At 43.6% G+C, this 18192-nt stretch overlaps 1 protein-coding gene and 1 long non-coding RNA gene across 3 annotated transcripts; one reads left to right on the top strand and one right to left on the bottom strand.

Annotated features, from left to right (window-relative positions):
* The first annotated feature begins 2542 nt into the window (after window positions 1-2542).
* LOC310755724 lies at window positions 2543-8019 on the top strand. 2 transcript variants are annotated; one of them, XR_014544470.1, is made up of 2 exons: window positions 2543-3241; window positions 7490-8019. It is a non-coding gene; the product is annotated as an uncharacterized lncRNA (long non-coding RNA). The 2 variants fall into 2 exon arrangements; XR_014544471.1 differs by lacking the exon at window positions 2543-3241 and adding an exon at window positions 4259-6691.
* Window positions 8020-8842: 823 nt separating this feature from the next.
* LGALS3BP (galectin 3 binding protein) lies at window positions 8843-15839 on the bottom strand. The gene is made up of 5 exons (XM_083598779.1): window positions 15727-15839; window positions 14052-14243; window positions 11627-11758; window positions 10779-11019; window positions 8843-10169 (listed from the first exon to the last, which is right to left on the bottom strand). The coding sequence occupies exons 1-5, from the start codon at window positions 15818-15820 to the stop codon at window positions 9170-9172; spliced, it is 1659 nt and encodes a 552-aa protein (XP_083454905.1). The 5' UTR covers window positions 15821-15839; the 3' UTR covers window positions 8843-9169.
* Window positions 15840-18192: the final 2353 nt, after the last annotated feature.

Here is an 18192-nt window from a genome sequence, read left to right on the forward strand (position 1 = left end):
GATGTGGGGCGAGGCTTACCTGCCCCCCCTCCAATATTTTATTCAAGTTGGCACCCCTGGATATAATATAATGATTTATAGTATATAGTATATATAGTAATATATTGATTTATAGTATATAGTTTATCATTGCTAAAAGAGTAAGCGCATACAGCCCTACTTAAAACTTGAATTCCATCTTCATAATGTGAACCTTGTGAAGGAGTGCTAAATTATATATTTGTGGGTGTGTATATACTTGATTTAGATAAATTATTTAAGGCCAGGCATGTGCTTGGCGCTCCACAAGGCAGCATGCATTTTCTATAGAGAGAGAATAATAGTAGTAGTGCTGTAAAAATGTGAGTAAAAGGAGGCTCCGTGAGGAGGTAGCACCCTGCTACACAATATTGGTATTTCGTATCCATTATTAGTATCCCCCTATAAAACCTGTGAGCCCAATATATTACTACTTCTTTTCCCTGTAGGTCACTGTGTGCAGCAGAAGAGTTTCCCTCGAAGACCCTCAAATATGAGGTCACTCCACAATAATCCACAGCAGGGCTTTTAGTGCCCCTGTTCTGTGGAACAGGATCCTAACTGATCCTAATTGACAGGTGTCTACCACTTGTCCTTTCCAGAAACATTTGAAGATATTTTTGTTTCCACAAGCTTTTTCCAACTCAATAAAAAGATAATCTGCCTTAGATTTTCATTCTGTATTGTCTTTAAGCCTAAAGTTGTTGCTTTTCTACTTTTTAAAAAATGCTTTTAAAGCTGTTTTCATGGTATGTTTATAAATCTTCAGTTGAGCATAGAAGTCTCTACTTATTAATCTATAATAACAGTAATAATGCAGCACTGATTAACCCACATAAACTGGTTCCTCCTGCCCCCTTCCTTAAATCTTGCCCCCAATATCATTCAGCAAGCCCAGCCAAGTTTTCCTGGCTCCTTCTCAGCAGAGAGAATCCCTGGAATAAGCATTTATGTTAATTCAGCAGAGCTAAACATCCAGAAAACAAGTCAGTTCAGTCAGCAAGGATTTATTTATTTATTTATTTAGAGCATTTGTACCTGGCTCTTCAGCCAAAAAGTCTCCCACAGCAGCTGACTTACAAGTAAAACAAGATGGTCCCTAACTTCAGGCTTACAATGTAAAAAAAAAACAAATACACACAAGGGAAAAGGACAGCGATATAGTAGAGGAAAATCAAAATTCAGGCACCAATTTCTAAACAGTTCATATTGACCAGCTGGCACTGTTCAGGCCACCTGATGGAATGGCTGCCCCCATATGGCAGTTGAGGGGAGAGGAGGCCTGATGGAGCAGGCCTGTCACAGCACAGCTGACTGAGTTGAGCTCTGCTTCCCAGCTCTCCCAGTGAAGCACTCTGATATTGGCTGAGAGAAGGCCTCTAAGTGATGTGGGTGACAGTGGAGGAGAGGTAAGTCCTCCAGTGATGTCTTATGTCAGATGTGGCCTAAAAAAGAAAAAAAAGAGGCCCAGCCACTGTTGGCAAGGCAGCCATTGTTGGCAATAGAACTCCCCAAGGCATTCTGACAGGACGCTGCCAGAGGAAATATGGCAGAACTGGGCCAACATTTTTCTGAGGGAAAATAATTGAGATTTTTTTCTCACCTGCCCCCACCTAGAAAAAGGTTACTTTGCCGAATTTTCTCTGAATATTTTCCACAATTTTTGCGACAGCTGCCACTTTTCCTTTCACTGCGACCCAGAAGTATACTAGATTCCAGAATATTGTGCAGGATACAAAAATGGTGACCAGGATACCAGCACAGCTGTTTTTTTGTTTGTTTATTACATTTTTATACCACCGTATAACCCGTAGATCTCAGGGTGGTTCATAACATAAAATTACAATTAAAAAACCCCCACAAAATACATGATAAAAATAAGAACAGAAAGAAACCAATAATGCCCCCTTTCACAACACATTTCTCCAGCTGTACCAAAAAGGGGGCTGGGAGAAAGAATCTGTGATAGTGCCACTAATAATACTGAGTCTGACCACCAATAAATTATTGGATAATTTTTCCTTCCCTTGGAGAAAATCAGTGAATTGGTCCCTTCAGTTTCTCTACCTTTGTCTTCCCCAGGGGGCTGAGGAAGTTGGTTAATGCCAGCATATAAATGCTAGGCATTCTAGAAGAATATATAAACCAGCTTCACCACTGGGCTACCAAAGTGCTTCCAGATCAGAACGTGAAATTTCTAAACCAGCTTGATCTTTGTTATCAGTGATGAATCAAAGATTTTGAAAACAATCATCATCTGGAATTCCATCAGCTGGTCTACTGCTACCAGTCTTCTAATCCCAGATGTTGGGGAGCTATTTATGATTACTCCAGTGAGACAGAGGACTTCTGCACATGCACAGTGGCACCCTGTTTATTTGTTACTCCTCTTCATGTTTTAGGGATGAACCATAGCCCTGAAAATAGTTTCTGAGGTGAAATGTCATTGAGACCTGGCTCGAATTAAGCTGCAGAAGTTGTTTTCAGCGCTGCAGCTCAACTCTTAAAAACATGCTAAGTTCCCACCCTTGTTGTGCCAGATGGAATCTCATAGCAAGAGGAGGAAATGCATTTCAGCTGTTGGCAGCAAGGCAGGAGACTGCCCAGCTTCTTCTTCCAAGTGGCTTCTGCTGCTTTCCAAAATACAGGGATTTCTCAATCCTCAGACCATGAGTCTAGTCACAGAGGAAAGTGAGAACGACATGACCTCAAGAGGCAAAAGCCTCAGATACTATGTTCTAGAGTCTCCCTTTCATAAGCTTGAGAGGCCTTCCCAAGCACTTTAACTAAGTTGAAGTGAGTTGTACAACATACAGTCTTGTATATTCTTCACACGCATAGAGATTCATCTTGGCCAGGTTCCAGGTAATTCCATGTAAGTTAGGGGTCTGCTATGGCCTGAACATGCTGAAGGAGCAGTGTGTGTGTTGGGCGCTGCATTCCCTATATCTAAGCTGTCCGCAAGCTTCCCCCCTGGTTTTTCCTCAAACAATTCCAAAGAATTAGGGGTACCCTGAATGATGTCTCTTCCTTGCAGCAGCAACTGACTTCCAGTGGTGACTGATGTTCATTAGGACTGGTAGAGCATAAGGTCACCAGAAATGAGCCAAAGCCAATGACAGGCGCAAACACAGCCAATTCATTCTGGTTTTGTCCCTATCTTCCTCCCTGCTGAGACTAAGGAAGACAAAGCTGACAGCAAAGGCCACCCTCTGGACTGGTTGTAAGTAAGAAGGCAGGGGCTGTGGGGGCGAACTGAGGCAGTGCCTCGTTCTCCCTAATTGGTCACCTCCACTGATGGCTTCTATATTGATGGGAAGCCTGGCCATTCAAGATCAGCAGCATGCTCATGATGAGCATATGATCCATTTTACAAAAGGAAAAAAATATTCTCCCCCTTTTCTGTAATCTGTTCCTCTCCTTGGGATTTGGGACTGCCCTGAGCTCCTCTCTAACTCACATCTGTTGAAAACAGGCAAGGGCAAACATTGCTGTGTCTTAACTCTGCTGCTCTACCTTGGCACTTCATGTAGTCACCAGATCTTGACCTTTTCCCACGCCATCCTTATTTCTGAACGTGCCAAGGGCATTGACCACTTGGTCCCTCCCAGCCCCCATGTTCTGAATTCAGACCAAGGTTGCCGAAGAGAAGGAGGTCCAGTCGCAGTACAGCAGCCTCAGAATGCCCCGGGGATGTGCAGAAAAATTGCAACAGGCGCAGAAGGATCTGCATGAGTGTTTTGACAATGCTAAGGTCAGGAAGCCAGGGTGGAGGCGGGTCCTGCTGACGGCCAGGGAGTGGAGCCGGCTGAGCGCCCAGCAGTGAGTCATGGCTGGAGATAAATGGAAACACATGTGCAGCCATTTGCGGGCTTTATTGCTCACAGCACAGAAAGCGTGGACACTTAGTAAACACAGGCCAAGGGCTGGTCCAATCCTGGAACTCAGACATCTGCAGTTCCCACACCCACTAGCACAGACCCAGGCATGAGGTGGGGGGAGGGAGGGAGCTGTTCTAACCAAATTCTCGGTGCACATCCAAAACATTTTCCTGCCTGAATCAGAGCACAAGTGGGGGGCCCCACCCTGCTAGGGCCAACACTTTAGAAAGTCCTGCTTTATCATTCAGGCAACAAATTCAGCTTTCATCAGTTCCCCCCACCCTATGATGCTGCCTAAAGCAGATGGCTTCACTCTGCCAAATGGCAGGGTAAGCCCCCACAAATCCCTATAATGGTTTATTAACACATGCATTACAGATTCATAGAAATCCTGGGTTAGGAACCAACCTGGGAATTAAAGAAACAGCATGTTTTAGGCAGAATTGCAGGGCACTCCTGGTTGTAGCTGTGTCACTGGAGAGTAGGTGACTAGGAGTGACTATTTCCACCTATCTCTGGTTTATCAGCTGCAACACTTCCTTGACCAGGATAGCCCAACCACAGTTACCCACCTCCTGTTTAAGCTATTGTAATATCCTCTGTGTTGGGCTATCCTTCAAGATCGTCCAGAAGCTGCAACTAGTGCAGATCAGAGCTGCTAGAGTTTTGAGTGATACAGCAAGGGGAATTCATGTAACGCCCGTCCTCCAGGAGCTATACTGGCTGCTTATTTGCTGCTGAACTCTGATGTACAAAGCCCTGGACAATTTAAAACCAAAATACACGAAAAAGCACCAGTCTCTTCTCATACCTGCCAGTCCTGGCCTTATGATCTGCAGGGGAGGCCCTTTTTATGGTTCCACAGATATGCTTTGCTCATCATGTGGCGACCTTGGAGACGACCTTCTCTGTGCCCTCTTCCCCCAGCCCTGGACAATTTGTGGAACTCCCTCACCTTGGGAATACAGCTGTGTCCTTCATTGATGAACTTTTGCTGATGGCTCAATATGTACTTCTTTATGCTGATGTTTAGGGGACAATGGTAGGCTTGGGTATTGGAACAATGTCCACTGCTGATTTGTAGTTGAGGGGTGGGTGAATTTGATGCTATGGTTCAAATCTGTTTTATTGCATTTGTGATGTGTTTACTTTGCTGTATACCACACTATGATCCTATGGGGTAAAGGGCAGTTTAGAAACCAACAACAACAACACATCTAGCTTTCCCAAAATGACTCACCCCTATCCTGGATAAGAGGATATGAAAGTAGTGGCTCCACATAGGGCAGAAAAAATTACAGATACTGCATTTTATTGCAAATTTATAGGTTGGGAGGCGGGGAAACAGGAGGCCATCCTCTGTTTTTTTTTCCTGACCTACAATATTGCAATAAAATGCAATCACGGCATTTGTGTGTCTAGTGTGGACGGGCAGGTCTCTATTTAAAGGGCTGTGCCTTTATTTCTTGTTGACTGTGGCCTGTAAATTGCCTGTTGAATAGTCTCTCCTTAATTGCCCCAATGTCAGATTCTTTTTGGGGGGCGGGGACTTTAATTACTTGTTAATGTTTTGTTATCTTTTCTTTTTTGAGTTTGTAATGATGAAATAACACTATCTTACTATTTTAAAAATGAGACGAATAGCCCCCTTCCCACGGCTGTTTCTCAGCAACTGGTACTCATTGGCATGCTGCCTCTGATCCCTATTCAAGAGGCAATTAACAGGCTTTTAATCAGTAATCCTCCAGCTTTGATCAACAGGAAGCAATAACATTGGCAGGGTTTTAATTTAACATTCAAAGGGACCTTTACTGAATAGAGCTTGTAAGTAAACATAGAAGGATCTTGACTGTGGAGAACAGCATTGTTGGAAAATAGAAAGCTAAATTCAGTGCTGTGTGGAGCCTCCATTTTGATTCAAGTGAAATTCCTCAGCAGCGTTAAAGGGCTCTGCTGTGGAAGATACCTTAAGAACAAGAACAAATTCGTAAATTTGCTAATTTACCACTAAATATTTTTTTTAAAAGTAAATGCAGGCCCTCCCCTCAAAAAGTAGGCAAAACATTTTCCTGAACTTTTATGAGAGAAAAACAGGCACAGGAGTGATGAATTGATACAGAACTAGGGAAAACTAAGGAAGAGCCCCAGCCCTGGATGTGTTTAGGAGGAAGACTTATGAAAGAGATAGAAGAGCTTCTCACTCACTTGATGGGAATCATGTGCAGAGACAGCCTACATTGTCAGAATATATGAGAGGCAAACGTCCTCAGGACCACTGCTAAGATGTTGTCCCTTGCAAGGCATTTGTGGCCAATCAGGTTCTCTTTGTTCTTCAGCTTTTGCGGTGTTGCTTTCCTGTTTGAAGTGCTGACAGTGCTCATTGTTGGACTCACCCTCACCTTAACCATTAAAGCAACTTTTAAAATGCTGATCATGCTCAGGAAATGACACACTTTTTGCTATGTGTGTCGCAAACCGCCTCTGAGGGAGAGAGGGAAATCTCTCTGGAGCTGGAAAACCATCCCTATCCTTATGTGCAACATATAGGAGACATATAGGAAGCTGTCTAATACTGAATCAGACCATTGGTCCTTCTTATTTAGTTTTGTCTACACTGGCAGGCAGTGGCTCCCCAGGGTTTCAGGAAGGAGTGTTTCTCAACTCTACCTTGAGATGCTGGGGATTGAACCTCGAATCTTCTGCACACAAAGCAGACACTATATCACTGAGTTACAGCCCTTCCCCAAGGGGCATAAGAGCATCAGAGGGGGAAAACTAAATAAAAGAAAGAGGTAAGAGATCCTGGCAATCAAACAACCTGCTTCTTTGCAGCCACAAAGTCAGGGGGTGGGTGTCCTATCAATATATATTATTAAACTGCCAAGGGATTACTGTATAGCCAGTAGAATGGACATAAATACAGATACTGATGTGATGTGATGTGATGTGATGTGGGATAGATGGCAATTGCACACACAGTTTTTATTTATTTAGTTTTGCTCTTCCATGGTAACTTTACATGCACTTATTTATAGAAATCATTCATGTTATTGTATAAATTATTTAAGGGAATCTGGTCGTATTATCCCCAGCACAGGAGGGATGCCTTATATTGTGGGAAATTCCTCCAGATTTGGAAGCCAGAACTCAGATATAACAAGCAAGGATTTGGCTTGTGTACTCTGATGAGAGAAGGGAACTAGAAGAAATGGTGGACATGGAATCATTTTTCTGACAGCAGGCCACAGCATTGCAAGACAGGAAGTGTGCCCAGAGCCCCTTTAAAAGCTTCCGGGTCAAGCAGCCTGCTTCCTGGTCTGAGCAACTGTATGACTAATGCTAACAACCAAACTAGACATGGTGCTAAACAGCTCCTTGGCAAGCATGTCAGAGAATTCAAATGGAAACAGGAGTGCAAATGATCAGTGTTCGCTTATTTGCCCCATGTCTGGACTGGAAATCAATACAGCAAACATGATAAATATTTGCTGTTTTCGTTGCTTTCAGTCCACAAACCATATGTAATTGATCACATTCTTCTCCCATTTGCACTGTTTCCTTTGCATTGAAATGCAGCTTTTCTCCCACAGAGAATCAACTGTGACAGCCGGGACCTCTTCTGAACCAAAGTACAGTAAGACACTTTTCAGTTTAGGTAGGTACTGCTTAAGTATTTGTACAACTGCAAAGCTTAAGTCCCCATGGTATCTTTGCAAGGGAGAAGGATAGGGAGAAAACTAGAACTGGTCATGCACTGAGACTTAATTGACCACACACCCCAGACTTCCTAACAGCCCTACCAGGTCCAGTGGGCATGAGCTGTCACTGTTTCCACCTAAAATTATGTCTTTTCACCTAGAGATAGAGCAGCATGAGCAAACAACCAGCTGAAACCAATTTGGCAGATTGACAGTTGATCTCAGACTGAGAAGGCTGAAGTCTATATACATGTGGCTTAGTAATTTTCTAGGAAATCTAAAAGTTTTAAATGGTTTAACCCTGCATCTCTGACTTTGACCCTTTTCCACTATGTGAGAAGTTTTATTGCTAGACTGCTGATCTATATGCCTGAATTTATGTTCTGTTCAGTGTTTTCTGAATAAATCTTTCCATTCTTTTACTGCTGCAGTTGTATGAATACTGTACATAGCTGGACTAAGCCCTGGAGTGGTTTACTTCAAAGTAAGCACTGGCAGGATCATAGGTGCCGACTCCCTGGGACCCTGGGTTCCTGAGCACCCATAAAATTCCCCATGAAGGGGCTGGGCACCCACAAATTTCAGCGCCAGGGCCATGCATGTTGCATGGCACCCATGGCCTCAGGCACCCACAGTCGTGGGGCCAAGATGGCACTCCTGGACAGGATTGAAGTATTGTACATGACTACTAGTTTTTCCCTCCCAGCTACGTAGGCTTATCACAGAAACTGCGTGAAGACAGGGATTCTTTAATTCTACGAGGTTACAAAAAGAAAGAAACTAGTGCCCTTCACAAGGCGAACATACTTTGCACATGTTCAGAGGCACTGCTGTTAGGTCAGTTTTTCAGAATAGCAGCTGACTCTATGGTAAGGTCATCCTGTGAATGCTCAAAGACATTTTTGTCTGATATCTTTAGAAGAATGGCATGGCGGCGGCGGCTTTTTGGATCACCAAAAATGTGTAGCTTTTAGTGTTGCTACCCCTTTTCTTTGGAATATCATTCATGTTCACAATCTCCAATTTCTGGAAACAACTGAAGACATTTTTGTTCCAACAGGCTAAATGGGTCTTTGCCACGAGTGTCCACTTCTTAGAGATTTAGTCTTTTAAAAAGTGTTCATTTTTGTATTTTTAACTGTTTTTAATTGTTTCATATGTAAATCTTATTGAGATGGTGGTTTAGAAGGCAATTAATAAATCAATGTTAATAATATAATAATACTGAAAGCGAAAGTTGGCAACTTGTTTTTCAAATTTTATTAAGAGAGAATCTCAAGCTAGGGGGATATAAAGGGGCAGGGAATGCACATCCAACAGCATGGGGACTTCAATTAATTAGGATTAATTGTAGATGCATCTGTCAAACTCGAGGGTGAATAAAATTACCTATCCACTTTGAATTAGCTCACCATGATATAGATGCTGGCTTGGACTATCAAGACACAATGCTGAATCAACAGTTAGAGAAGCAGCTAGGACAACAATAGAAGCTGAGGTACTATGAGATGTGCCTCAAGGGCAGATTTTGACTTGTTATATATTCTGCCTGCAACAGAGAATCCTAGCCTTTTATGTGTTCAGCTTGTAACTGGGACGCACCACAACAATAAAACCTGAGTAGCGAGTTGGGCATGGGAAGAAGGTGGCATTGGGAACCACGGCCGTACCATTTTGAAAACTGACAATACCTGCGATATAGGAACTTTGGCAGAGCAAGAGTGCTTTGTTATTGTAATGGATGGTGTCATCAGAAGAACCTTCCAGTGCAAGATAGCTAACAGGGGTAATGTCTGAGGAAGAGCATGTACCATTTTGGTGGTTTTGTTCAGGGCTGTGGTAGTTGAAGACCCAGGTTATCTTCTGCATCTTGAAAAGAAAGCTAGGGTGCTTGTTTGTTTCAAGTTGCTGGGTGACTTGGGATCCAAGAAAATACTGCTGCAACCAGAAGCCATAGCTTAGGTGCATGCTCCAAGTGGGCTCAGTGTAAAAACGAGGGATGTGTGAATCACTTGTGAGGTCATGGAGCTTGTACTGCTCTAGGAATCTGAGTGGCACTGTGTGGAATTCAAGAGCCTCCATAATCTTCCTCTGGAAAATATTCTTATAAGTCTCATAAAAGGTCAGGTTGAACTGGAGCTCCAGCAGCTGCTCTGGCAAAAGCATAGGAAAGCGGATCTTTTCCACGTGGCCTTCCTTTATTTCATTGGTATGAGCCCATTGGTCCAGAGCTTTCAGCAGGGACCATTCATTCTGAATCACAACATCTGTACGAGACAGCAGGGCCTCCATCATCTCTGGCGTCAGGGCCAACCAGGCCTCAGTGCGAGTCAAGGCCTCACAGTTCCAGGCTAGGTGCTGCATGGTGAGATCCTGCAGCTGGGCATCTCCACTGGCCAGGCTGTAGTTGTACAGCTTCAGGTGAACATGAAAAGTGAGGTCCAATGGAAATAAGTTGGGGAAGACCTGGATGCAGTACGCTTGCAGGCTTGGAACTCCGTAGGCCAAAGCCAGCTTGTGGAAGCACTTTACTGAATGCAGTGTCACTCTGATCTGCCGCGAGTAGAAATACCTGCATGAACAGAAGGAAACTTAAGAAATGAGATAATGGCTATACAGCAGCTGCTTATTTTTATCATGATGGGTTTTGAAAGAGAAAGACTCAGGACTTTGAAAAGAATGTTTGTGGTGCCTCAAATCCAAATCCAAGCAATAGAAAAAGGTGAAGACTTACTGACATGTTTAGTTTTCATTACCTTCCGACCATAAGGAGAAAGGGGAAGGCAACAAGCAAGACCAGTGTGATCCACTAGATCATTTATTACAGTTAAGCCTGTAACTTAGCTGAACTAGATTCAGTCTTGGGGGTAAGCCCCACATTACCTGCAAATACCTGAAAACAATCCCCGCCCCTGCCTGACACACAAAGCAGAGATGCTGGCCCTTACACAGATGTTTTTCTGTGCCCTTCAGACTGAACACATTTTGCAGAAGCCTTTTGAGGTGCTTCTGTTGTCTGAGTGAGTGCTCTGTTTTAGATCAACTTAGTGAAGGAGCTAATAGAACAGTGTGCTCTCCTGTATGGCTCAAATACTGCCCATTACAGCCTCATGTTGATGCACTGAATGCATAGAAAGTCAGGAGAATCAGACTTGCTATGTCAAACCCTTGCTATTCTTACCTGAGAAAGCTGTTCACATTGGGCAGGCACTCTTCATCTACCTTCAGTGTGCTTCCTTGGAGAAGAAGGCTGGCCTCACTGTTTGTACGAAGAATCAGTCTATGTGCACACAGACTCAGGACTTCAGTGTTGTTATCTGCTATCAGCACAGTGATGTTGAGGTCACAGTCCTGCTGGCTGTCATACAGTTTACCAAGGTCCTCAGGAAAACCTCTGGAATGATCCAGGAAAAACTCAGTTTCTGGAATGATGGAAACAAAAATGAGTCATGGGGAAAACAGAAAACCTCGCTGACCATGAATTTGCAGTATAATATGCAATAACCAATAGCCCCACTCCAAAATGAGAGAGAGGGTTATGGAATAATAGCAGCAGGGAAATTACTTTACTTGCATAAATAAAAATGTATGGAATTAGTTTAGGTGTATTGCCAAACAGTGATAGCCAGCATTTGGCAAGCACAATGGAACTTCTCTTCCCCTTTCATCATCCCCTCTGTTGGGTCCCCCAACCTTCTGGAGTGGATCTGAGGATATTGGGGGGGGCTGCAGGGGTGAGGAGAGGAAAGGGAATTCATGTTGCATGGAGGCGGGGATCTGTTCCATTGCCAAACAGGCACTTTTGGCTGTCACTCAAAAGCATCTGAAAACTGAAATAATGAACAACAGACTGACATAGCAAAACCAGCAGGGCTAGGTTTGAACTGGTACAGCAAGGTAGTAGTAGTTCTACCTGGGCACCCCCTATCTGTAATTGGGTAAATTTTATGCTCCCTGCTGCCACCATTGACACCTGTGACCCTAGGATATTTTGATGACACAGCTAACCACATCACACTGAGGACTCACTCTTCTCACACACCACTCCTGCATCCTCCCCATGTCCACAGTTTTGCGACAACCAGCCTTGAGATCTACATTGTACAAGAGACTTCTCTGTCCCAATACAATCGACATCATCTAGAAGAATGGGACCCAGTCCTGTGAAGAAAGCAAACACAGCAGTCTGTCACACCAGAGATAGGGAGTAGAGAAGAAGGAAGAACTTTTTGTTTTAACCTATAACAATAAATAATAGCCCCATGTTGTAGATTGCAGAGAAAGAGAAAGACAATTGACTTGATATAGCCCACTGCTAATATTGTAGGTCAGAAGTGGAGCTGAGGCTTGTATTACCGTATTTTTTGCCCCATAGGACGCACTTTTTCCCCTCCAAAAATGAAGGGGAAATCTGGGTGCGTCCTATGGGGCGAATGCAGGCTTTCGCTGAAGCTTGGAGAGCGAAAGGGGTCAGTGCGCACAGCAGCCTGCCGCCCGGCGCGAGAGGCGCCCTGAAGCAGAGCGCCCCGCACGCCAGACAGACATCCGCAGCGGCCCACACGCCAGACAGACATCCGCAGAAGCGCCCCGCACGCTGGACAGACATCGGCCAGCCCCACAAGCTCGGGGGACAGCAAGGAGGCGCAGCGCCGCCATCCCGCTGTTCCTCGACCTGGTTCGGTTTCCCCGACCTGGTTTTGGGGGGGAAATAAAGGGGAAAAAATTTCCTTTATTTACCCCCAAAAAAACTACGTGCATCCTATGGGATGGAGCGTCCTATGGGACGAAAAATACGGTAATTTCCAACATACAAAACATGCCTCCAATTTACAGCAAAGATCAATTGTGCTCAATCATTCCTCAGAGCCAGAGCTCAGTTGCATGCTCGTCATGCTGCACTGACTTGGATGCAGAAGCATTGCACTTTTAAACGTTTAAAAACTAAAAATAAACAATTGTTCTCACAAAATAAGAGTTAGAGGTCTATCTATCATCTATCTATCTATCTATCTATCTATCTGGCTGGTGCATTTATATACCCCTTTTCAAGCAACGTGCCTAACAAAGCACATTACAATGAGAATTTAAACATTTCAAAAGTGGTTAAAATACTACACAATTAAAATTCACAACAAAAAAGTCCAAGGATGCTTCCAGACTGCTGCATTTTTGTGAATGGGATTCAATTGCATATTGGCAAATTCAGACTGCCCAAATAACAGGCGCTCTTGCACAATAAATCCCCCATGGACTTTTTGTGGTAAGGCAAGTGATTCGAAAAAGCACTGGAAAGCATGAAATAACAATCACTTAGAGCACCGTTGTATAACCTTCCCGCAAAGAAATCACAAATACTTAGATAAACTTCTGGCATTGTATAACCTCACCATAAACTTTTTGCAAACAAATCATTATGAGTGCCCAATAAATGTGCCATCTGGAAGTGCTCTAAAACAAAGTACAGTGGTTTTGACTCCCGAAACTATTCGAAAACCAAGGCGCATCTTCCAGTTGGCTGCAGGAGCTTCCTGCACTCAAGCAGAAGCCGCGGAAGCTGCGGAGGATGTTTGGCTTCCGAGAAACGTTCACAAACCAGAACACTTTCTTCTGGGTTTGCGGCGTTCGGGAGCCGATTTGTTTGACAACTAAGCCATTTGGGAACCAAGGTATCACTGTAAAAAATTCAAGATGCAAAGAGTAGCATTCAGTTAAAGAAAACCACAGCCTAGGTGAAAAAGTATGTATTAATTGGCAGCAAAAACTCATGAGACCCCACAGATTGTATCTTGGAGGGAAGGGAGTTCCATAGGGAGGAAGAGGGGGGGGGGGCTAAATTGAGGATGCGAAAAGAATGGGAAAGGTCCCATACAGACAGGGGCTCAGCCTGTTTCCATGTCTCCATTGAAGGACAGCCCATTGCCTCCTATGTGACAGCCTGTTCTACTGTCCAACGGCTCTTACGGTTAGGAGGTTTCTCCTAATGTTAGAGAATATTCACTTCTCTGTAATTTCCACCAATTGGTTCTAGTCCCAGCTTTTGAAGCCACAACAACAAAAATATGTTCCGTCTTCTGTGTGACAGCCCTTCTGATTTTTTGAAGGCCACTACCATGTCTTCTGAAGACAGGAGTGCTTCGCGTGCTCTGGTCCATGGGGTCACGAAGAGTTGGACACGACTAAACGACTAAACAAGAACAACCATGTCTTCCTATAGGGTGGTGTTTAATCAAAGCAGACTCATTGAAATGAATGGACCCTGCTTAGTCATTAATTTCAATGGGTCCGCTCTGAGTAAAACTTAGTTGAATACCATCTTTAATCTTCTCTTCTCCAGGCTAAACACACCCAGGTAACATAGGATTTGGGTCTAGGAAGCAATGGGGCAGGGTAAAGGAAACAGTAGCGTACATACACTATTCTTCTATATCATAAGGGATGAAAATCTGTATTGTACCTTCCCCATATGCTGCCCCTTGCTTTGCTTCTACTGCATTCATGAAGCCCAGGGAACGGCAGACCACGTGTGCATCCATAATATCCCAGCCATCGTCACATACTGTCCCCCACTCGCCATTATAGTAGATCTCCACACGGCCCTCAGTGAGAGAGTTTCCCTGAGCCAGCCGGACTGCTCCATCATATAGATCTGTAGTAAGTAGATGACACAAAAAGTGAAAGGCTAACAGAAGCAGACTACAAGCTACAAGAAGAAGCTTGAGGTGCCAGAGAGCTAGTCATAGCATCCTTGAATTGAACTGAATGGATACCTCTCTACCCTGCCCTCTTCTACCTATTCTGAAATTGTGGGACCTGATTCTATTTATGAGCATGGATGGAATTCTAGAGCTGCTACTGTGAATTACTGCAGTTTTTTTTTAAAAAAGGAAACAAAATTCAGAATCTAATACATTGCTCTAATTTCTTGGATCAGATTTGGATGACAGAACTTCCTCACATTTAAATGTCAAAATCAAAATTTACATCGCAGTTCAGTGTATGTTTCTCCATGTCGTTCTAGAGGACATTTAACAACTGCTTAAGAATGAATAGGGTTAGTCAAAAATTTACCGAATGGTACTGCAAGTCAGCTGTTGTATACTGTCAAATGCTAGCTGCTGCTGTATGTCAGGCACTGTCCTGGATATGCATGCAGATATTTATTATCTAAATTCACACAGAAAAACTGGAGGCTGGAATTAACATTCATCAGTTCTAACAACTCAAGACTATACCAGTAAAAGTATCGGTAAAATTGTGTGAGCAGGAGGACGGAAAGGTTAGCTTCGTCAGTTATTCTGGGAATAACCCAGGCCCATTAGATGTATGGAAATAATCTGGTAGATAAAAACTATTTCCAGATATGGATCTGCTTGGTATGCCCAGGCTCAAGTCACATGGGGCCTCCTGAATATTTTGATCTACACACACACCTTTTACGTATAGAGAGAAATAGTACAATATTTGTGCAATTCAAGGTAACTCTGTTTTGGCTTTCCTTGCCTTCCCCCACTCTCTATATATAAAATACATGGATAACACATGTGTAAAAATACATAAGCAAGCAGTGGTTTCATGCTGAGTGTGCTAGAGATCATTGGACAGAAAACTTCCATACATTATTGCATTAATGTTTGGCATTAATGCTGTATTTAATTATTGGGAAGGAGTTTCCTAGTTAATGGAATTCAAACAAATGTCAGCTTTCAAGCCCCCTCTCCCACAAGCAATAGAAAAAGTGGAGGGGGACCTAAGTCAGGATGGATAACTTCTGGCCCCAAAGATATTTGTTGAACTATAACTCCCATCACCCCCAACCAGCATGGTCAAAAGTCAGTCATGATCAGAGTTGTGGTCCAGCAACTTCAGGAGGACCATAGGCTCCACAGCTCTGAAACAGGTTCCTATGCAGGTATGATCCATAGTTAATAGAGTCCTGCCACTGTGAGAAAGTCTGGATGGAACAGAACTGCCTGGCTTTTTCTTTGAAAGCAACACAAGCCAAGACATGCAGTCATACAGCCAAGAGTCAGGAACCTGTTTGTAGCTTTGTCCCATTCCCAACAGCCATGACAGCTGCTGTTGCTTGAACAGAGGAGGATCAGAGAGCCTGAGGACACAAAGACACTTACGGAGTGAGTCATCTAAGCCAGAGCATAGCAGACAGAGAATTAGCAGTCCAGATGTAGTCCTGTGCAGCCAACCTGAAGGAGAGAGATACAACATTACCTACTTTGTAGGATCATAGTGTTTGACCAGAATCTAAAGTACATGGGAAGGTCCAGCTCAGCCCAAAGGGAGAACCCCAGACTGGAAGGCAGGCAGAGCAAGGAAAGTGTGTGTAGATGCCAAGAATGCCCATTGTTACCAAGGAAGATTTTATTCCCCAGCTTAAAACATTTTCAAAGACATGCTTTACAATTTGGGCAAAATTCTCAGGTTTCTAATTAATTAATGGAGGCACATCCACACATATGGATGCATTCTCAGGACTTGCATTTGCAGCAAACAGCATGTACAACCCTAGCAATGTGCCCTCTGTCATTTACCCTACTCATTCATAGTACTGCTGCATCAGAGTGCAGAAGGAGGAGGTTTTCATTTGAAGAGCTTCGCACATGGCAGGTGTGTAATAAGAAACTGCGGGCAGCCCTGTTTAGGGAGGTTTTTAATGTTTGATGTTTTATTGTTCTTTTAATTCTGTTGGGAGCCGCCCAGAGTGGCTGGGGAAATCCAGCCAGATGGGCAGGGTATAAATAATAATAATATGTTGTTGTTATAGATCCACACTGGCAAGAGGACCAGAATAGTGGCTGGCAGCACAACACAGCTCAAGAATAACTATATGTACTTCATTTCTATTTACCTATATAGTTCAGCACTGTTCAGGAGAAAGACTTCAGACAAATATGTTGAGTCCACCCCTAAAATATGGTAGTGAACAGAAGAAGAAGAAGTATTTCCCCCCTCCATAGACTCAACACTTCCCTCTCATACTGTTCCCCCAGGCTCCCTACACCAGCAACCACAAAACATACAGGAGTTCCAGCTCCTTTTCCAGTACACTGAAAGTTTCAGAAACTTGAGATTTCAGTGAAAAGATTAAGTAAAATTATTCCAGCAGAGGTTGCAAATCTAAAACAGTGCACTCTTCTGCTCCACCAAGCAGGACAGTTATGACTTTAGTGACATTAATGGCTTATGCGGTGTTTTTACATGTCTCTGCTACCTGCTTTAGTGCTCCAACCAGAAAGCTCAGGCATAAAGCGGAAACTGGTCCCCATTTGCCAGTTTGCAATTTTGAGTTCCCTATTTGAGTTCCCTATTTGATTCAAAGGCACGGGTGCGGTCTGAATAAGTAAACAGCATGTCAGCACCACTGCACTACAGAATAAGCTTTGGATCGCCCTAAATCATAAACCAAACTGATTTATAGATTGTGCCCAAACAAGATGCCACCATACTTCATAAAACTCAAAATTCATGCTGAGTTTTATTCAGACTGCACCATGCATTTAAAGCACATTTAATGCACATGGATTTCCCCCAAAGACCCCTGGGAACTGTTAAGGGTTGTGGGAATTGTAGCTCTTTGAGGGGAAACTGCAGGAATCTTGGGTGGGGGGAGTCATGTGCACTCTATGTGAATCTGTCCTGTATCTTTGCATCACATTACAGAACTTGGATCTGCAAAAAAGGAATTGGGAAACAACATTATCCTTAAAGCACATACCTCTTTTTTCTTTGGGAGCACCACTGCAGGGAGCAAGCAATGCAGATTTCAGGAAGCACAAAAGTTAGCACATCCCACAGGGGAGATTAGGGGTTCTCAAATTTAGCCACCTGAACTGTTCCTAGATACTTCCCTCTGGAAGCACAGGTCCCAGAGTTAGCGGCTACTTGTAGGTCTGTTCTTAGCTGGGGGAGATCCAGGGATACTGAAAACAAGACCTGCAGAGCTATGGATGGGAAGAAGTCTTTGGCTTCAGATTGGCTCATAAACAACATTACTGTCTGCTTTCCACTGCAAGGGAAGGCAGATATTTTCTCAGCCCAGACCTCTGAATTCTGAAATGAAGTGGAAGACTTGTGGTTGCTATGGTGACTAGGCATTGGCCAAGCTGTGGCACAATGGACCATAGTGCGAAGAAGGTATAAAGTTGGTTTTTTGAAATTGTGTCTGGGCCCAGTATAGTCTGACAAAACCTCAGGAGCACATCACTTGGCAAGTTCCTGCACATTAAAGGAAAGTGGTATGATTTCTGCCCCATCATGGCATTTATCAGTATAGAACCAATTTTTAGTTGTGAGTAAAGGACAAATTAAAGGAACCAATCAGCAAACAGGGAAAGATTTTTGGGATTTGGGGGAGCTGAGAGATACGTCACATTATTCTTCACAGAACTCCATCTTGGCTCCATCTCTATTTCACGCAAGCAGGTTTCGTCCCCTGATTCTGCTCTGGCTTAGGTTTTCTGTGCTGAATTTTCCACTTACCCAATGTTGACAGCTCTGTTTAATCTTTGGGAAGATTGTTACTTCTCTACACAGCTGTGTTCTTCCTGAGCTACTGCCTAATTTACTATTCCGTGGAACTT

The sequence above is a fragment of the Podarcis filfolensis genome (assembly GCF_964270895.1).
Source record: "Podarcis filfolensis genome assembly, chromosome: 2".
Lineage (NCBI taxonomy): Eukaryota > Metazoa > Chordata > Lepidosauria > Squamata > Lacertidae > Podarcis > Podarcis filfolensis.

Excerpts from the sequence above, each read along its gene's own strand:
- LGALS3BP (XM_083598779.1), bottom strand. The coding sequence starts at position 15,820 with ATGTTGTATCTCTCTCCTTCAGGTTGGCTGCACAGGACTACATCTGGA. Across the intron at positions 14,244-15,726 it reads TGGCTTAGATGACTCACTCC|ATCTATATGATGGAGCAGTC; the intron begins GTAAGTGTCTTT and ends TACTTACTACAG. Across the intron at positions 10,170-10,778 it reads AATGTGAACAGCTTTCTCAG|GTATTTCTACTCGCGGCAGA; the intron begins GTAAGAATAGCA and ends CTGTTCATGCAG.